This window comes from Anarhichas minor, unplaced genomic scaffold (assembly GCF_050575085.1).
Source record: "Anarhichas minor isolate MPS153535 unplaced genomic scaffold, ASM5057508v1 ptg000025l, whole genome shotgun sequence".
NCBI lineage: Eukaryota > Metazoa > Chordata > Actinopteri > Perciformes > Anarhichadidae > Anarhichas > Anarhichas minor.
Genome location: NW_027466471.1, coordinates 11,405,151 through 11,424,485, shown reverse-complemented (window position 1 = coordinate 11,424,485; position 19,335 = coordinate 11,405,151). Strand labels below are relative to the sequence as shown.

Genomic DNA, 19,335 nt, shown 5'->3' with positions numbered 1-19,335 from the left:
CACATCCACATTTATCAGTTGAAAGCCAGTATTGGAAATCACTTTGATATCTGGTCTAAACGTGAACGTTGAATCAACGTCTATAAATAGTCGGCTAAAAAACTTTCACTTTTCAACGTCTTTTCAACGTCACCGTGTTTTAACGGTCAAAATGCTCTCAGATCAATATAGCAACTAAATACTTAATGTTAGTAACACATCAACAGTTTCCACTTACAGGACAAAAGACCAAGTGACACAGCATGTTCAAGCCTTTATTGCACGTAAAAGAATATCAACCAAAATATTGTCATTTGTGTTTTAAATAGAGACCGTTAATAAACCAAAGAACATGAAAGAGGCCATTAAGCTGATGCCCAGGCTATTTGACATTGGTATGGATAATGGACAGTCCCTTTCTGCGCTGCAGAACAAACTTGTCAATGTAAGTAAAATGAAAGACAAATAACGAGCAGCAATAGCTAACAGTCAGACTAAAACTTAATACAACAACAAGAGAAAAAAACGTCACCATCAACCATGTATATTAAAAACATTAGATTTTCTGAATAAAGAATATGTGATGAATATTTTCCCTCCGTCTCTTGTCAGGTGTATATTCCCTTGATTACTGCCCACCAGATGAAGATAACTGGTGCAGGTTATGAAAGCAGGGCAGTTTCTCCTCAGGGGGAAACCAGTGGAGCGGAAGAAGAGAAGAGTCCAGTGAAGTCAAGTGGGCAACTCACGATTCGTGACGAGTTGCTCAATAGGTTGTACAAGTATTCGGCCATGGTCCAGACAACTATCCAACGCCTTCAGATACAAGGTTTGATTTATTAGATATAGGCCAAAGACTTTTATTCAGGAATTTATCATTGTTTGACATTCAAAAAAACAAAAAACAAGTCAAGATTTTATTGAAATCTGCAGAATAATTAACAACCTGTTGGAATCCCCCCCCCCCCCCCCCCCGTGAACATCGGTTCAGTTTTTTGTTGGGGTCGGTAAATAGAGAAAAAACAAGTCTCTAATATACTGCTCATGCTTGTTTTTAATGCTTAGTTCATAACAAACAGTGCAATCTAAAGATCAGCTTCTTTGTCGCAGATGAGAATAGACTGCACATCCCTGAGCTCGACCTGGAGCCGGAGGTGGATGCACTGCGATCTAATCCAGAGATGGTAGAGAAGCTGGAGCAGTGTGCGATGAACTGGCAGACTCAGATTACCATTGTTATTGAGTTGCAGCAAAACAAAGAGCCACAGGTTTGTTACCAAGAAATGATATCACTGTCAGCTCAAAATGTATTTCTGATATGTAGAAGAAATCAATCAGAATATACTGTACATAATGATATCCAAAGGCCAAAGTGAAACATTCAGTGTTAATGTTCCTCCAGGGACCTGGCCCTTTGGCAGAGGTAGCATTTTGGCGGGAGCGTGCATCCATCATGCATGGTCTGAGTGAGCAACTCAAGCAGCCGGTAGTCTGCAAGATCCTGGAGGTGCTGACCAAAGCAGATGCAGGCATTGTTCAGACCCTGGAAGGAACAGTTGTTGAACTCACGAAATACAGCGCGGAGTCCGATGATAACTTACGCTTCCTCAGCACAATGGAAAGACACTTCACGGTGAGGCTGCATATTTTTACAATTCATAGTTGCTAAATATTATGACACACTGTTAAAAGATTGAACAGTGTGACTGACAAGAGCTGATGATTACCAAAACACACTTGCCAAGAACATTTTCTAAAAATCTGAATTATGACGACAGAATTGTTTTGTTATCCTAACCTTCACTTATATCAAAAATGAACATTGTCTGTTGTAGAATCTGGGTACTGTAGCAAATTTGAATGCACTCCTGGAGACCATCCCTGATTTGATGACCAGCCTGCAAATTGTGTGGATGATTTCTTCCTACTACAACACAAATGAGCGCATGGTCCCTTTAATGAAGCGTATCGCCTGGCAGCTGTGTCAACGTGTGACTCAAGTAATTGATGTCCACAAGCTATTCAAGTATGTGTAGATATACATGTGTTTCAATTTTACGTTGGAGGCTTAGGGCTTAGCAGGAGTTTAAGTTTAACTATATTTTAAAATGATCAATATTGCTCAGCTGTAGTCAGTCAGAATCCTTTATTTGAATTGGTTGTTTTGGGGTTTCAGTATAGCTTAACAATGTGCTGTGCTTTGGACAGAGATAAGAGGGAAGTGGCCAAATCCAAGGTGCATGATGCTAAGCAGGTCCTGGACCTGTGGAAGTCATCCTACTTCCAACTGCGTGCTGAACTTGAAAAATCAGGCAGGATTCACCGCTGGGAATTTGACCGTAAGACACTGTTTGAGAGGACTGATCACATGGCTTCCGTCTGCCAGGACTATTACAACATTTTGCAGGTCTGTATACACACAAACGTCACAAATACTGGCCTCTCACTCTACTCAACATGAGAATGTATTAAAAGCAACTCAGGTTTTTGAAAGAGTTCTTCCTGATTTGTGTTGTGCAGATTTTGGAGGAGTTATATAATAGCTTTGGTCCAGAGCTAAGAAATGTGACCAGTGACCCAAAACGCATTGATGAAGTTTTGTGCAGAGTGGATGGTCTGGTTTTGCCGATTGAAGACGTCAGTTTCGATCCTTTCAACATCTGTAAGATGAGTAGCTGGAAAATGATCATGCAAGACTTCAACACTACGGTTCAGGTGAGTTTAGGACATCTGAAATACAGAAGTTGTGAAAGTATAAGTTCTTGTCTATCAAAATAAATTAATTAAAAGGAAAATTTGCCACCTTTTATGTGGATGTCCAGTCAGTGCTGCTGGTAAATGTAGTCCACTGAAGAAATAAAAATGAACAATTATGTCCTGTATTGACCCAGAAAGGTTTTTCTCTCTGTTGCGGAGCAGTGCTAGCTGTGCCTATAAGTACCAGGGTGCATTGCACGTGAACAGCGAGTTCACTACGTCTGATAAATAAACAAAATAAACACACAAAATGTCAATGAAGGACAAATTCTTACACCTAAATAGAAAAGTACAACCGTACACCTTCTGAATTGGAGTTTCTCTTCTACACTGAACTAAGACGGGCTTAATTGCCTTGTTTACGCATCCTAAAACTTGCTTCATTCAAATGGACAGAAACAAAATAAAACTCACCAAAACCAATAGTCCTTTTGTCTTCCCACTGTTCCAACAATCAGCAACTCTGTTTTGGTTCAAATAAATCCTTAATTCACTGAGTAGGACGTGATAATCTGCTGGTTCTACACGCTGTATCTCTCTGCTGTGTCAGTTGCCCCACTAAGTGGCTGGCGGCTCTCATTCCTTCTGCAGAAAAATAAAAATACAACGACAGACTTTCATGCATAGTAATGCACACATGACTCGCTCTCTCTGGATTGTCCTGGGCGACAGCATCCAGAAGAAACTGCCCATGCTGACATTCATTACAGCAGAGCGATTCCGTTTCTGTTGGCATCAGAGGGCCATTTGAGCAAAGGCACCACCGGTGGATGTTTGCCCTCAGCCACGCTACGGTTCTTGTGGGTTCCCGCCGGCCATATCCACTCTGGTGCAGCTGCAGCCTCAAGCGGCCTCTCTGCATAACATCTACTCATGTTTAGAGATGCCAATTTTGCTGTTGGAAACGTGACACTTGCAAAGAGAATAAAAAAGTGTTAGAGCGGCATTGTGCCCCACAGCTACCAAAGCTAGAACATTAGTAACCACTGCAGGTGGTCTTCACACTATAAGCTTAAACTATAAGGTTTAAAATTGTAGTTCCCTTTAAGCATGGCTGTATCAATGAGCTTGGCATTTTCAAATACAATTGCATCATTTTCTTCGTGCTGTAACCCTTAATTAATTATCAAGCTGATTCACTTGTCGCATCTGTCTGCTCAGGCTATTGAGGGAGAGGCCATCAACTTTGTTGACCAGTCTTTTAAGACATTGCGCTCTTCAGCTGCTGCCCTTGACATGCTCCTGAAATTCAAAAACATCCGCTCCAGAGAGGCCATCAACAACCATTTGATGAGAAAGTTTGAAGACATCCTTGTTCAGTATTGCAAAGAGGTACTGTACTGTGAAATCTAGAAACGGTGCGGGGTGATATTTGACTTTGCAGTTGAATTTAAATTAGAATCAAGTTATGTGGTGATATCAGATCAATATATCTATCGGTGAACAGTGCGTGTACAGCAGTGTAGTGGCTAGCACTGTTGCCTCACAGGTTAGATTCCAGGGCTGCACAGCCCTTCTATGTGGAGTTTGCATGCACTCCCAATGTACTCAGCCTCATGATTCATCACTTTTGTAAAAATATGTACTTTTGTAGAAAGCCCACGTTTTTTTTGTTGTAGGTGGACAGCGTAAGTGAAATATTTGAGGCAAAGAAGGACAATCCACCACTAAATAGGTACGAGCCTCCTGTTGGAGGAGCCATCAGATGGGCTCAATCTATTTCCCACCGCATCAAACACACCTTCCTTCCCTTTCTGAAAGTGCCGGAGATGCTGGAAAGTGAACGGTTCAATGAGGTGAGTTATTTCACTATTGTAAATATAACATTTTTTAGACACCGAAATGTTATTGAAAGCCTTTGTGTGACTTGCGCTGCATTCTTCTCAGGCCAAGCGCAAGTACGTGGAAATGTCAATACGGATCAAGACCTATAAGAAGGAGAAGTACAAGTACTGGCTGGCTGAGACAGAAAGCAACTTGCCATTGCTGATGAAAAAACCCCTGTTGGTCATGATTACCAGTGAAAACCAAATCCCGGCAGAACTGGTATGTATCTCTCAATTTACATACTCATTACTGTTACTCCATATTGTGCAAAATGCAGATACAGTCACAATCTCTCTATTTCCCTTCATTTGTTTTGATTTTTCTCATTTTAAGGATGTCCCTCCAACTGAAAACAGGCCACAGATGGGTGTGCGATACATTGTGAACTTTGCTCCAGAGATCAACAAAATCATTTCGGAGACGAAACACCTGGCGTCACTTGGCTACTCTGTGCCTGACCTGGCTCAAAGTGTTGCTTTACAAGACCGCAAATTCATCAGGTGATTATAATTACCAGACACTGAGCACCAAACCAATCACTGATTGATGTAATCTCTGGCCTGACCTGTTTCAACCTTGGCTTTAGATACGTGAAAGATCTGAACAACGTTGTCAACTCCTACCACTCTGTAATGGACAGCCTAAGTGAGACACTCTTCATTATGCTGGCCCAACAGATCAAAGTGGTCAAAAAAGACATGCATTTTGGATGCGAAAGACTCAACTGGAACTCTTTGGGTAAGGTGTATACAGAGGCTGAAATGCCTGTTTAGTCTGATTTATGCACACTTGTGGTCTGATGGAATTAGTATTGTCTGTAAAATTGAAATTAAATAATAAACGTTTGGTTTTAGGCATCCTCGACTTCATCGATCGAGGACTTCAGGCTGTCTCTAAGTTTGAGTTAGTTGTTAAAATGGTTCATGAGAATGAGAGGGCCATTGAGTCAAAGTTGCAATCCATGGTGATGGCCAACTTACTGAAATATCAAGTCCCCGACAAATCAAACGACTTACCAAGTATGATGCTATTTATTCGATATATTCATTTTAATATAGGACTGAACTTATTTTCATCGACTTTATTGCATTCTTTTTCCAGAGGTCAAGGAGTTCTGTGAACATATGGAACAAGAGCGAACCAAGACTGTGAATTTGCTGAGTAAGAAGTATGCAGAAATTGGACCCCTCATCACTGAGACAGAGAAGTTGATCACGGGAACCGGCAGTGGCAAAGCCAAATGTATGGCAGATTATTATATATACTGGGAACGCAAGGTGCTAGACTCCCTTATAAAGATGGTGGTTCGGTAATTACATTATTTTAAAGTTTTTGAAGTTATCAACTTTATGAGCAGTAATAATCACTACTCCTTTAAAATGCAACACAGTACCTGTTTCAACCACTGTAACATCCCTCTTGTTGACTTTCACATTTAGGAACGCCCAGGCCTTCAACGCGGTGCTGGGGGGAAGTATCGCTCTTTTCCAAATTGATGTCATCCTTTCTGCCCCGAAGATTGTGTTGCAGCCCCAAAGCAATGAGATCTACTTGCTGATCATGCGGTGTATCAGAGACTGTGTAGAGAGCACCAAGGTAGTATAATCAGGATTTTCCTATGTACCACTGTATTTAAAAACAATATTATTTGTATTGTAACACTGAAGATGTGACTTGATTCTGCCCATACTGTTGTGTTTCAGCAATTTGTGCGTTGGATGCATGGGACCTGCATTAAGTGCCCTCCCCAACATGTGGGTGGTGAAGATGAGGTGGTGATATTTAGTTTCCACAGTGACGTGCGGCAGCATCATCAGATAAATGAGAGCGCCATAACAGTGTCCCAGAACATACAGCAGCTGCTCTGTTCTGTGGATCAGTATCTCGTCCACTGGAAACGCTATGGGCCCCTTTGGGAAAAGAACAAAACCATCATCAATGAAAGGTTTGCTGCAAGAAAACCATCCTGTGTCATGTATGATGATAAGCTGCAGTTCCTTTCTCGTATCAATCAAGAGGTGATGCTGGAGCCTCTGTTTAAGACTGAGCACATCATCCATCTAAACTTGGAGCCTCTGGCTCACACGGTGCAGGAAGCTGCTGAGTCCTGGATCAGTTCACTAGGTAGCCTGCTCAACAAGCCTGCCAAAGTGGATCTCTTCAACTTGAGAGATGAACTCATGGTATGTGTTACATGGCATGGTACTCATGCTACACTGTGTCATAGTCAATTTTCTTCCATTTTTACGTGTGATTTATACTTACGGCTATTTTATACAACAGCAACTCTCTGGAAAGCTGAAAGAAAACCCGGACACTTTTGATGACCTGAAGTCTATCGTTGGCACCATATCAGACATCAGGGACATGTCATTAGATGTGGAGATGAGATTCATTGATATTCAGGAAAGATACAGAACAATGGCCATGTACAAAGTGGAGGTTTGTTTAATGTTAAATGATTGCACATTTAAAGTATAAATTGATACTTTTTCTCTTGCTGAATGTCTTGTGTTCTGTTTTGCTTGTGTAGGTCGGAGAGGATGAACGCGAGCTGGTGGCCAACATTGACAAGATGTGGAATGACCTGTTTGCAGAATCCAGACAAGTGGATCGAAGTCTGACAGGTGTCAAGAAATCCTATACTCAGGTAAGATATCAAACTCACGCAATCTGATTGAACATGAAATGAAAAGTACAGTTTTTGGAAATGTACATTTACATTCCTATTGTCACCCCTTACACTCAAAGACTACAAAGGAGACGATTGAGGAGTTCAAGCAGGAATTGTCTGTCTTTGCTGAAAGTTTCAACATGCATGGTCCTGGAGCTGTGGGAGATGATTTAGAGAAAGGTACTTGTGCACTTAAACCCTGCCTTCAGTTGTTATATCCAGAGCAATAATATATGGTGGTACATTTTGAAATGGAGTGGAGGAACCAGTCTCTCTCATGTTTTTCTTTGCAGGACTGACTATTATGGAAACATATGAGGCAGACCTTGCCAAGATAGTGGCAGGACGGCATGAGCTAGCTAATGCTGAGAAGCTGTTGGACCTACCAGTCACTGTGTACCCAGTGGTTGTTAGCATACAGAATGAGATGAAGGGCTTGAGACAGATCTATGATGTCTATAAAGCTCAGAAGGTTGGATGTGGTTGCATATTGGGACACTTTGTACATCATTTTGGTCAACATGGTTTTTCAAGTATTTCAAATGTTTGTCCTTCCATCTTATAGGATGCAAAGACAGAGTGGTCTCAGACATTGTGGGTGAATTTAAACATCCAGCTGCTAGAGGAGGGGGTCGAAGGTTTCAGCAAAAGCTTGAGGCAGCTGCCCAAAGATGTGCAGGCGTTACCTGCGGCCTTCTTCCTAGAAGGCCGCATGAAGGAGTTCAGAGAGTCTCTGCCTCTTCTGCTGGACCTGAAGAATGAGGCCCTCAGAGACAGGTCCGTCTACAGATTGACACCAGAACCAGAATTGAAATAAATCTGACACCCAAAACAAAATGAGAGTAGGATAGGAAATATTGAAATTGTATGTTGTCCAGGATATAAATATGATGGTTATGACAACATGTGATTTTATATTTCGGGCCACAGACACTGGAAGGAACTGATGGAAAGGACCGGCTCTAGCTTTGAGATGAACCCTGACAGCTTAACTCTGGAGAACATGTTTGCAATGGAGTTGCACAAATATGCAAACGTCATAGGTGGCATTGTCACCTCTGCTGTAAAAGAGCTCATTATTGAAAAGGCAAGCGGGATTTATCTCAGTTTGGAGTCAGAGATCAGTTGCATCTGATTATCAGTGAAATCACAAGTAGTTTGTATGTGTTTCCAGGGAGTGAAGAAGGTGGTTGATACCTGGGAAAACATGAAGTTCAGCGTGCTGCCCTATTTCAAAGGCACCCAGGAACGTGGTTCTATACTCGGCGCAGTGGACGAGATCCTGCTGAGTGTGGACAACGATGCCATGAACCTACAGAGCATGGTGGGAAGTCGTTTTGTTGGACCTTTCCTTGGCACCATAAAGCAATGGGAAAAGGACCTGTCCCTTATCAGTGAGACTATAGAGGTCAGTGAGACCATCTCCCATCACACGAAAGCCAATCCATAACATTTCTGCTGAATAAATATTTCTTGCACAGGTATTGTTGCTAGTACAACGAAAACGGATGTTCCTGGAGAGCATATTCATCGGCGGAGACATTAACTCGCAGTTACCAGAGGAAGCCAAGATATTTGACAACATTGACAAAAAGTTTAAAGAAGTGAGTTTGGCAAAAATATTAGCCTGATTAAAGCAAAGCACTCTGTCACTGGACAACTCACAATAATATCTTGTTCTTAATGTTTTTTAAGATAATGACTGACACAGTGAGGGGTCCAAACATTAAGCGTTGTTGCCTGATTCCCAACCGGCTAAGAGACCTGCAGGCCCTGAGTGATGGTCTGGAGAGGTGCCAGAAGAGTCTCAATAACTACCTGGACTCCAAGAGGAATGCGTTTCCCCGCTTCTTCTTCATCTCTGATGATGAACTGCTCAGCATTCTGGGGAGTAATGACCCTACCTGTGTTCAGGAGCACATGATCAAGGTATCACACCGCCACAGACAAAGTCTGAGGGACAGAAAAGACACACTATATAACATAATATTCTTCAAAGTAGAAATGAGGAGGATCACTGCTTGCTATGTGTGTGAAACATTTTCCGAGATTTATTTTCTTTGTTCCACAAGATGTATGACAACATCGCATCTCTGAGGTTTGATGGGGAGACAGTAGCTGGAGCCATGGTGTCTGCTGAGGGTGAGGTGATGGAGCTGAAGAAGCCCATCCCGGTGGAGGGCAGGGTGGAGGAGTGGATGACGGTAATACTACAGGAGATGAGGAGGACTAATGAACGTAACACCAAGGATGCAATCTTCTACTACTGTAAAGACATGAGCAGGTGTGTGTAAATATTGTAATATGTGTGTGAGCAATGTTGCCAGTGTGTGTAAATGAGCTGCAGTAAATTTGTCATTCCCTTTTCTCATAGGGTGGATTGGATGTTGCTGTACCAGGGCATGGTGGTGCTGGCAGCAAGCCAAGTGTGGTGGACCTGGGAGGTGGAAGATGTCTTTAAAAATGTGAAGAAAGGAGAGAAGCACGCACTGAAGAACTATGCTGAGAAAATGCACCAGCAGATTGATGAGCTGGTGACACGCATTACACAACCCATGAAGAAAAATGACAGACGAAAGATAAACACTGTGCTCATCATCGATGTCCATGCAAGAGACATTGTAGACCACTTTCTAAACAACAGGTAAACTTAACCTCTGCCAGTTTTAACATTTTTCAAAGATATGACAGTGTAACTCTTGTGTTTGAACTTAAATACTTAAATAATAAAATGTAATTCTCTTTCCAGTATAATGGACGCTCAAGAGTTTGAGTGGGAAAGCCAACTCAGGTTCTACTGGGTCAAGGAACATGATAACCTATTTGTGCGTCAGTGCAGTGCTACGTTCCCTTACGGCTATGAGTACATGGGGTTGAACGGTCGATTGGTTATAACCCCACTGACAAACCGTATCTACCTCACCCTCACACAGGTTTGAGAAGCTTTGCACATTTTTTTATCAACCACACCCGAGCAGAAACGTATGAATTCTTCTGTCAGTTTGTTTTGACAACATGATGTCTGTTGGTGTGATGTGATACAGGCTCTCTCCATGTACCTGGGTGGAGCTTCTGCTGGACCAGCTGGTACAGGAAAGACAGAGTCCACCAAAGATCTGGCCAAGGCTTTAGGCCTGCTCTGTGTGGTTACTAACTGCAGTGAGGGCATGGACTACATGGTAAGACGCGTACACTTCAAGAGCCAACAGCTACTGAAACATATCTTTGCGCCATAAACCTGTTCTGTAACCTTTAGGTTCCAAGGGGCCTATTTAAAAAGGCCCTTATTGAGATCAGTCACAGCTGATGTAATAAAGGCTTTTACATTATAATTCACCTCTAAGACATTACTGTGTGTTGTTTTTGTATTTATTCAAATGATGAATAAATATCCTAATATATAAAAACAGAAGATTTTAGAAGTACAGTGTTTGGGATTCCAACATAAAACATAGTCCCAAAACTCGCCACACCCCATGAATAAAAGAGGGTGTCATCAGGCATGTCTGCTGTTTATGGTATGTTCTCATGCACTTCTATGCACATCCTGGTGAAAAAATACAGTGTATAGGATACGCAACTGTATACACATTGTTTCTTGCTGCCAATGTGCTCACTTCCATGAGTCTAAAAAGTGATGGCCAAAAGTTCTCGTAATCATTTGTGTGGTCTGTTGCGTGCAAACTTCACTCTGTTGCACTCTCTGCCTGACAAAGTAGCCAGTCTCTGTTCTTCATTTGTCACTAGCTTTTTGTGCTCTAATTTCTTTCCTCTCTGTGCGCAGGCTGTGGGTAAGATCCTCTCCGGCCTTGCCCAGTGTGGAGCGTGGGGCTGCTTTGATGACTTCAATCGAATTGATGCCTCAGTGTTGTCAGTTATCGCCTCCCAAATCCAGACAATCCGCAATGCTCTCATTCTGCACCTTAAAAGGTTCCATGTAAGTCTGTTGTAGTTATGCAGAACCAGTAATGAATACATCGAAAATAATTCCAGTTTTTATATTAATTCATTGATAAGTTTATTTCTCTCATGATAATTTTGGTTGATTGCTTGCTTCTTCAGCCTAAACACAGAACAGTTAATGACCATTATCCGCCCTGAACCTGCTTCTTTTCACTCTGAACATCAGTTTGAAAGGCAAGAGATCAGCCTGAACAGCCGCATGGGGATTTTCATCACCATGAACCCGGGGTATGCAGGTCGCACAGAGCTGCCAGAATCAGTCAAAGCCCTCTTCAGGCCTGTGGTGGTCATTGTGCCTGACCTGCAGCAGATTTGTGAGATCATGCTCTTCTCTGAGGGCTTCCTAATGGCCACGGTGAGGGACACACTCACACAAAGCACAGATTACATTGCTGCTATTTAGCTGATGCTCTCATCCTGAGCAATGTATAATGAACACCATTTATACATAATGTAATATATTATATTATATTTCTATAATGTACAAGATGTATTAGTTATTTCAGGTAATTAAAAATGCAAGGATCATTTATCGTGAATTACTTGAACATTTTCTGAGATTTCTTTAAGCATAGAAACTAATTTTTTTGTGTAAACATTGAAAAATCCCAAACTGCAGTTTTTGCAGCTACACATTTCAATTTCTTATTAAGGATTTCATCTTTACATTTGTATTCAATGCAGGTGCTGGCAAAGAAGATGACAGTACTGTATAAGCTGGCACGTGAGCAGCTGTCAAAGCAGTCTCATTATGACTTTGGCCTGCGGGCTCTGAAGTCAGTCCTGGTGATGGCAGGAGAGCTGAAGAGAGGTTCACCAGACCTCAGTGAGGTAGAGACAAAGCAACATTTTTCCTGTTTAATTTTCATATAGTAAATAGAAAACTTCTCATGTTTGCTTACATTCAATATTGAACGAGGGACTTGTTTATTTGTGATCCCTCAAGTGTAGACTGAAGCTTGATTATTGTTGGGAACTTGTTTAAGATGAGGTCTTTTTAGTGTCTACCTAGTATCTTGTATCAAGTAATGTTGCAGATGCCACAGAAAATATGAGAAAGCAATACTTTCGGTATTATAGTAATTACTACTTACAGGTTTTTCTGCTTTTTGTCAGTTTATTTGAAGTAGGGGCAGCAGTCTGGCTTAAAAGCTGACTCTATTAAAATCACCATCACTTTAACCCATATTGAAAAATACAACACTTTTCAAAGAACTTGTTATTTCCGTCTTTTCTCTCCACAGGATGAGGTGTTGATGCGTGCTCTGAGGGACATGAATCTGCCAAGATTTGTATTTGAGGACGTGCCCTTGTTCCTCGGGCTGATCTCAGATCTGTTCCCTGGGCTAGACTGCCCTCGTATTCGCTATCCCAACTTCAATGATGCTGTGGAAGAGATCCTGCAAGAGAACAAATATGTCATGCTGCCTAACCAGGTGTCTGATCTGGGTCTTAGATTTGATTTTCTTGAGATACAGGCTTTCCTACACAGCTTAAGGATTGTTGAGTTACTGTAGCAAAGATGTCGTTGCACCATGAGTGTTTGGATGTTGACATATCCCTTTCTCTATGCTGTCTGTGGTTTCAGGTGGATAAAGTGGTGCAGATGTATGAGACGATGATGAGTAGACACACTGTTATGGTTGTGGGCCCAACCGGTGGAGGGAAATCAGTTGTGATCAGCACATTATGTCAAGCTCAGACCAAGTCCGTTTATATCACTTAAGTTTACAGCACCTTCCTGATCTTTTGTGTGAACAATAGTAATCTTCATTTTATCTCATCATCAGATTGGGATTTCAAACCAAGATCTATCCCCTAAACCCTAAAGCCACGAGTGTCATTGAGCTTTACGGTGTTCTTGACCCCGACACTCGAGACTGGACCGATGGGATCTTATCCAACATCTTCCGTGACATCAACAAGCCTACTGACAAAAAGGGGCGGAGGTAAAAAAAATAAAAATAAAAATCATTCCGTTGATTAAGATGTGCAATATGCCAGTGATGTCATTCATTCATTCATACCACATGAACTTTGGCTCTCAGGTACATCCTGTTCGATGGGGATGTAGATGCTCTGTGGGTCGAGAATATGAACTCAGTGATGGATGACAACAAGCTCCTCACTCTAGCCAATGGAGAACGGATCCATTTACAGAGTCAGTGTGCCCTGCTGTTTGAGGTTTGTCTGAATTTCAAGATGGCTGTCGGCAGAATACCTTTCCCTTCACCTGCAAAGCAACTTTCAGAGCAATAATGTAAGGAAACTTCACCATCACAGGTTGGAGATCTGCAGTATGCTTCCCCTGCTACTGTTTCCCGCTGTGGGATGGTTTTTGTTGACCCCAAAAACCTGAGATATACCCCATATTGGCAGAGATGGGTGAACAACAGACCTGACGGGGTATGAAAAAAAACATAAACACTATATCATAATAGTGTACTTGTTACTAATTTGATAATATCTCAACACTGTTTTTGTTTTTCTAGGAACAAAAAGTGCTCAACAAACTGTTTGAGAAATATGTGCCCAGCTCTATTGACATGATTGTAGATGGTGTTGTTGATGGCAAACAGGGCCAGAAACTGAAAACGGTTGTCCCTCAGACAGATCTAAACATGGTAGGTTACTCCCATCTATCTCAAATGTACTCCAGTAACACTTTTGTTGTATTCATGCATGAAGATTAGTATAGTCCCAATTAAGACTATACTTGGATGAACTAAGCATGTGTTGGTTTTGCATTCAGGTGACTCAGCTGTGCTTGACACTGGATGCGCTGCTTGAGAGTGAGAGCAGCAGTGCTGAGGTCCTACAGTGTTACTTCCTGGAAGCACTGTACTGCTCGCTGGGGGCCACATTGCTGGAGAGCGGTAGGATGAAGTTTGACGAGTTCATCAAAAGCCTTTCCGGCTTAACTACAGTGCAGGATGAGAACGCCGTGGCTGGACCTGGTGAGATCCCAGGTAAAATGAAAGGATTTGTACTTTTTATGAAATCAGCATGCATTGTCTAGATTATGCATGTTTTTTCTATTTACCCACCGTTTGTGGGTGACATTTAATATCATTTACGAGAGGACAGGGTTGGGATATATGAATGTACATAATATGAGATTGTTCATCATTGCAGACACTTTTAAAGATGAATAAACAAGAACACTATGGTTTTATGTTGAAATAATGTGTCTGCATCCAAACAGGATACCTCCCGACTCTGTATGATTTTCATTTTGATGGAACACAAGAGAAGTGGGTTCCCTGGAGTTCTCTGGTCACCAAATATATCCACAACCCTGAGATGAAGTTTGCTGATATTTTAGGTAAAGGTCAATTCTGTGAGCTGTGAAGCTGTGACGAATCAGGTGTCCCACATAGATATTGAATTGAACTTTTTGGCCCTCCTGAGTTCCTTCTTCCACTTTGATTTTCTTTATCCTCCATCTTTGCTTTAGTGCCAACTATCGACACTACGAGAGCCAGCTGGATCCTGGAACAGATGGTGAAGATAAAGAGGCCAGTGCTTCTGGTCGGAGAGTCTGGCACGTCCAAGACTGCTACCATTCATAACTTCCTGAAGAACCTCAATGCCGATACATGGGTAAGTTTACCACACACATTTGTTATGTCACTGGAGATGAGATTCTTTTCATTTGTTCCCTTCTGTTTCTAGAATACTCTGATCATCAACTTCTCATCCAGAACAACTTCAATGGACCTGCAGAGGAACTTGGAGGCCAATGTGGAGAAAAGGACCAAAGAGACTTATGGGCCTACTATGGGGAAAAGACTGCTGGTCTTTATTGATGACATGAATATGCCAAAGGTAGCTACTCCAAACTCTCAACGACTTCTCGTATCTCCTTCACTGTGACAGAGCTTGTATGTTTAATATTATTGCAATATACTATATGCTCGTCCAGGTGGATCATTACGGCACGCAGCAGCCCATCGCACTTCTGAAGCTGCTATTGGACCGAGGAGGCATATATGACAGAAGGAAGGATCTTAACTACAAAATCCTCAAGGACCTCGGGTTTATTGCTGCCATGGGAAAGGCAGGAGGTGGGAGGAACGAGGTAGATCCCCGCTTCATCTCCATCTTCAGTGTTTTCAGCGTCCCCCTCCCTGCAGTGGACTCCCTCCACCTTATCTATGCTTCCATTATCAAAGGCCACACCACAGTGAGTATCTCTTTCCCTCATGAATCAATACATATCAGAAACTCAATCATCCATATAACTCAGATTTAATAAACTAATCAAATATTTTAGGCATTTGAAGACGCCATACAGAAGGTTTGTAATAAACTCACCTGCTGCACACTGGAACTGTACAGCAACATCCTCAAAGATTTGCCACCCACCCCCTCCAAGTTCCACTACATCTTTAACCTGAGGGACCTGTCAAGAGTCTACAATGGACTGACCCTCACCAAACCTGACAGGTCTGATCTGGCACATTCACTCCATTAACACATTAACGAAGACTTTGTTTATGTTTTTAAATGTATTTGCTTTGCCTGATTATGCTCTTGTAGGTTTTTGACTGTCACCCAATTTCTGCGAGTCTGGAGAAATGAGTGCCTGAGAATCTTCCATGACCGACTTATTGATGAAACTGACAAAGCCTTGGTAATAATTATTAACAATAGTGGTAGATGTTTACTGTATGTTCTCCTTTGTATTGACTGCAGGGGCAAATACAATATGTTTGTTGTTTTTCCAACTGTAATTACAAATGTATGATCATCTGCTATATACTGAATAGTTTTGTATTTCACCGTAAAAAAGTAGCCAATGTGTTTGGCCACCAGCTCCAAGGCCACTTAAAGAACCTGATTGAGGAGCGTTTCAAGTCAGACATGGAGGCAGTCATGAGGGACCCAATTGTTTTTGGAGACTACAGGACAGCCCTCAGTGAGATGGAACCACGGGTCTATGAGGACATACAGGACTATGATGTGTCAAAAGCCCTGTTTCAGGTATTATCAAGTTATTAACTGTGTTATTAATCGCAATAGGTGGTCTCAGTCTAATTTTTATTTGGGAATGTTGTAGTATGATAATACGACGAATTGTTACAATTATTTACTCTCGCATACTGAGAGACCACTGTGTTTTTGCATTCTGCAGGAAATCCTAGAGGAATACAATGAGAACAAGTCGGGGATGAACCTAGTACTGTTTGATGATGTTCTGGAACATCTGACCCGTGTGCACCGCATCATCCGCATTGATCGTGGCCACGCACTGCTCGTCGGTGTGGGGGGCTCTGGCAAGCAGTCCCTCACCAGGCTCGCTGCCTTCGCTGCTGGCTGTGAGGTTGTAAAACACAAGAACCACGATGGGTGTGGTGGAGGGCAATTCATTCTCAATCATGAACAAATGTCAAAGTTTCTATTCTTTAGGCTTGCAGTTAAAACTTCAAGTCATATATACTACAATTACACTTAAGGCAGAGCTAATATACTTTTTATTAAAATGTTCACCACTAGACACCACATGTGTCATGCCAAGCAATGCGGAAATGTATATATGACACAAGACATCTAGAACATTTCCATTTACTGCCATAAGAATGAGGACTCTTATCGAAGCATTACAACAAGATGATTTGGAATGTAGTAATAGGTGACACTGTCTTCCAATGTGGAAACAGGAGTCTTCTAACTTAAAAGCTACTAAAGGAAGAATTGAAATGGAAAATTAGGTTTAGAGAGTTTAAGCAGCATTGAACTATACCTTCCTGGTCATATTTTGAAAAGGGGTTCTTAACTCTGATTTCTGTGGTGTATAACATCACACATAAACAAATGTTTGCAAACAACTCCCATTTAGTAATGCAATCTGCTTTTTCCAGATGTTCGAAATAAATGTTAGCAGAGGATACAGTGAGTCAAACTTCCGTGATGACCTGAAAGCCCTGTACTTGAAGCTTGGCATTGAAAATAAGAAGACAGTGTTCCTCTTTACTGATGCCCATGTTGCTGAGGAAGGCTTCTTGGAACTCATTAACAGCATGCTCACCTCAGGTTGGATGTCACACTAACCTCCTAGCACACACTACATTTATTTTTCTTAAAAGCCACAGCTGTAGTACTGATCATGCTCTCTCTCTAGGGATTGTTCCTGCATTGTTCCCTGATGATGAGAAGGAGGCAGTTCTCAACCAGCTTCGTGATGAAGCTCTTGCGATGGGAGCAGGTTCCTCGAAGGAGAGTGTGTGGCAGTACTTTGTCAACAAGAGCGCCAACAATCTACACATTGTATTAGCCATGTCTCCAGCAGGTGACACCCTCAGGACACGCTGCAGGAACTTCCCAGGTGAAACGCTGTGTTGGGCTTCACTTGATTTTGTTATCATTTCTGGTTTTCTTTCACTAACTGTGTACTTTTCTCTCAGGACTGATGAACAACACTGTGATAGACTGGTTCTTGCCATGGCCTCCACAGGCATTACTTGCAGTCGCTCAGGCTTTCCTAGGTGTGTAAATACACACATTTATATTTCTTTTAAATGCATATGTTATGAAAAATGTATTTTCAGACAGCCATTTAAGGGATTCTCTTTACTGTATTTAACTATAATGACACCTACAGTAATATACTATCTCTAAATCTAGATTTTCTTTTTTGTCTTTTTTTTTCCAACAGGTGAAAGTTCAATGATTCCTAAGGCACACTCTGCAGCAGTGATAGCTCATGTGTGCATGGTCCATAGCTCTGTGGGTGACTATAGCAAGCTATTCCAGCAGAAACTTAGACGATGCAACTATGTTACTCCAAAGAACTACTTGGACTTCATCAGCACCTATTTTAACCTTTTGGAGGAAAGGGATCAAGATATTCTGGGTGAGAAGATGGAACACATTATGAAGTCTGTACCTCTGTGTGAAGGGTTCAACTGGTGCCACAGGGCTACTGTGCATTGATTATGTGAAAAACGTATTATTTATTTGAGAACTTGTTCTCTCTTGTTCCAGCTCAGTGCAAGCATCTAGAAGGAGGTTTGGACAAACTGAAGGAGGCTAGTGAGCAGCTGGCTGAGCTGAATGTCAAGCTAGCAAAGCAGAAGGTGTTCCTTGCTGATAAGTCCACAGCCTGTGAGGCCCTGCTGAATGAGATTGGCACAAACACGACACTAGGTCAGTGAATACCTGCATCTCTTAACTCGGGGTTATGATAAACACAATGTACTGTAAGCTTTCAAAACCAAACACAACATTTACAAAAACGTTTCCTTTCCTAGCTGAGGCGAAAAAGACTCTGGCAGAAGACAAAGCCAAAGAGATTGAAGAGCAGAACAAAGTAATCGCTGTGGAGCAGAAAGAAGCTGAAAGTTCTCTGGCTGAGGGCCTGCCGGCTTTAGAGGCAGCCCGCAGAACCCTGCAAGACCTGGAGAAATCTGATGTCGCAGAGATCCGGTAAACTCTCCTCCTTACTCAGAGCATTGTTTTCATTCTGTTGTTGAAAAAGCTAACGATGATTCATCAGAATGAATGAGTAAACAGGGACTAAACCTCTGTAAATGAAATGTTCTGTATTTGGTGTTGCTTAATATTCTACAATGTTTAATCGGGCACTGATTAATCATCGTGAAAACTTAACACTTGCATACCTGACCAAAAAGCAAACTTTTGTCATTGTTAATCAAAACTCTCACTCTATCTGCATTTTTCGGCTGGTTCGTTGTGCAGATCTTTTGCCAAGCCACCCAAACAGGTGCAGGTGGTTTGTGAGTGCATCCTGGTGATACGTGGCTACAAGGAGATCAATTGGCAGTCAGCCAAGGGAATGATGTCAGAGGCTACCTTCCTGCGCTCGCTGATGGAAATGGACGTTGATTCCATAAATACTAACCAGGTCAGGACTGTCAAAGGTAAGTGGGCTTCATGATCTATGAATAATGACAATACCCATATGATAGTGGCATTTCCATTTGCCAAGTATGCTACAGTTGTTTTCTTTGCAAATGGTTAGGCTTCCTAAAGAACCTCCAGACAAGCTTTGAGGAGATGCAAGCCATAAGTAAGGCCGGCTCAGGAATGCTCAAGTTTGTCGAAGCTGTCATGGGTTACTGTGAGGTTGCAAGGTTGATAAAACCCAAGAGAGAGAAGGTAATTTAAAGTTT

The 19,335-nt window shown here is 41.9% G+C and overlaps 1 protein-coding gene across 1 annotated transcript in view; it reads left to right on the top strand.

Annotated features, from left to right (window-relative positions):
* dnah10 (dynein axonemal heavy chain 10) overlaps positions 1 to 19,335 on the top strand; it is a 32,673-nt gene that overhangs the window by 796 nt on the left and 12,542 nt on the right. Inside the window, exons 3-57 of the mRNA XM_076099642.1 lie at positions 309 to 424; positions 592 to 808; positions 1,090 to 1,247; positions 1,382 to 1,612; positions 1,815 to 2,005; positions 2,188 to 2,386; positions 2,500 to 2,694; positions 3,898 to 4,068; positions 4,356 to 4,532; positions 4,624 to 4,782; positions 4,927 to 5,063; positions 5,150 to 5,301; positions 5,418 to 5,582; positions 5,665 to 5,872; positions 6,003 to 6,159; positions 6,267 to 6,746; positions 6,847 to 7,005; positions 7,097 to 7,213; positions 7,315 to 7,417; positions 7,531 to 7,709; positions 7,803 to 8,014; positions 8,168 to 8,328; positions 8,416 to 8,645; positions 8,719 to 8,841; positions 8,933 to 9,166; positions 9,310 to 9,521; positions 9,612 to 9,881; positions 9,987 to 10,170; positions 10,282 to 10,416; positions 11,022 to 11,174; positions 11,367 to 11,555; positions 11,885 to 12,031; positions 12,445 to 12,636; positions 12,789 to 12,907; positions 12,991 to 13,149; positions 13,249 to 13,384; positions 13,484 to 13,606; positions 13,693 to 13,824; positions 13,953 to 14,169; positions 14,406 to 14,525; positions 14,658 to 14,803; positions 14,876 to 15,028; positions 15,126 to 15,386; positions 15,477 to 15,649; positions 15,743 to 15,836; positions 16,019 to 16,186; positions 16,338 to 16,526; positions 17,065 to 17,236; positions 17,325 to 17,528; positions 17,608 to 17,688; positions 17,859 to 18,056; positions 18,188 to 18,349; positions 18,454 to 18,628; positions 18,902 to 19,083; positions 19,185 to 19,321. Of these exons, the coding sequence (XP_075955757.1) occupies positions 309 to 424; positions 592 to 808; positions 1,090 to 1,247; positions 1,382 to 1,612; positions 1,815 to 2,005; positions 2,188 to 2,386; positions 2,500 to 2,694; positions 3,898 to 4,068; positions 4,356 to 4,532; positions 4,624 to 4,782; positions 4,927 to 5,063; positions 5,150 to 5,301; positions 5,418 to 5,582; positions 5,665 to 5,872; positions 6,003 to 6,159; positions 6,267 to 6,746; positions 6,847 to 7,005; positions 7,097 to 7,213; positions 7,315 to 7,417; positions 7,531 to 7,709; positions 7,803 to 8,014; positions 8,168 to 8,328; positions 8,416 to 8,645; positions 8,719 to 8,841; positions 8,933 to 9,166; positions 9,310 to 9,521; positions 9,612 to 9,881; positions 9,987 to 10,170; positions 10,282 to 10,416; positions 11,022 to 11,174; positions 11,367 to 11,555; positions 11,885 to 12,031; positions 12,445 to 12,636; positions 12,789 to 12,907; positions 12,991 to 13,149; positions 13,249 to 13,384; positions 13,484 to 13,606; positions 13,693 to 13,824; positions 13,953 to 14,169; positions 14,406 to 14,525; positions 14,658 to 14,803; positions 14,876 to 15,028; positions 15,126 to 15,386; positions 15,477 to 15,649; positions 15,743 to 15,836; positions 16,019 to 16,186; positions 16,338 to 16,526; positions 17,065 to 17,236; positions 17,325 to 17,528; positions 17,608 to 17,688; positions 17,859 to 18,056; positions 18,188 to 18,349; positions 18,454 to 18,628; positions 18,902 to 19,083; positions 19,185 to 19,321 (9,614 nt within the window). The remainder of the gene's footprint in view (positions 1 to 308; positions 425 to 591; positions 809 to 1,089; positions 1,248 to 1,381; positions 1,613 to 1,814; positions 2,006 to 2,187; positions 2,387 to 2,499; positions 2,695 to 3,897; positions 4,069 to 4,355; positions 4,533 to 4,623; positions 4,783 to 4,926; positions 5,064 to 5,149; positions 5,302 to 5,417; positions 5,583 to 5,664; positions 5,873 to 6,002; positions 6,160 to 6,266; positions 6,747 to 6,846; positions 7,006 to 7,096; positions 7,214 to 7,314; positions 7,418 to 7,530; positions 7,710 to 7,802; positions 8,015 to 8,167; positions 8,329 to 8,415; positions 8,646 to 8,718; positions 8,842 to 8,932; positions 9,167 to 9,309; positions 9,522 to 9,611; positions 9,882 to 9,986; positions 10,171 to 10,281; positions 10,417 to 11,021; positions 11,175 to 11,366; positions 11,556 to 11,884; positions 12,032 to 12,444; positions 12,637 to 12,788; positions 12,908 to 12,990; positions 13,150 to 13,248; positions 13,385 to 13,483; positions 13,607 to 13,692; positions 13,825 to 13,952; positions 14,170 to 14,405; positions 14,526 to 14,657; positions 14,804 to 14,875; positions 15,029 to 15,125; positions 15,387 to 15,476; positions 15,650 to 15,742; positions 15,837 to 16,018; positions 16,187 to 16,337; positions 16,527 to 17,064; positions 17,237 to 17,324; positions 17,529 to 17,607; positions 17,689 to 17,858; positions 18,057 to 18,187; positions 18,350 to 18,453; positions 18,629 to 18,901; positions 19,084 to 19,184; positions 19,322 to 19,335) is intronic.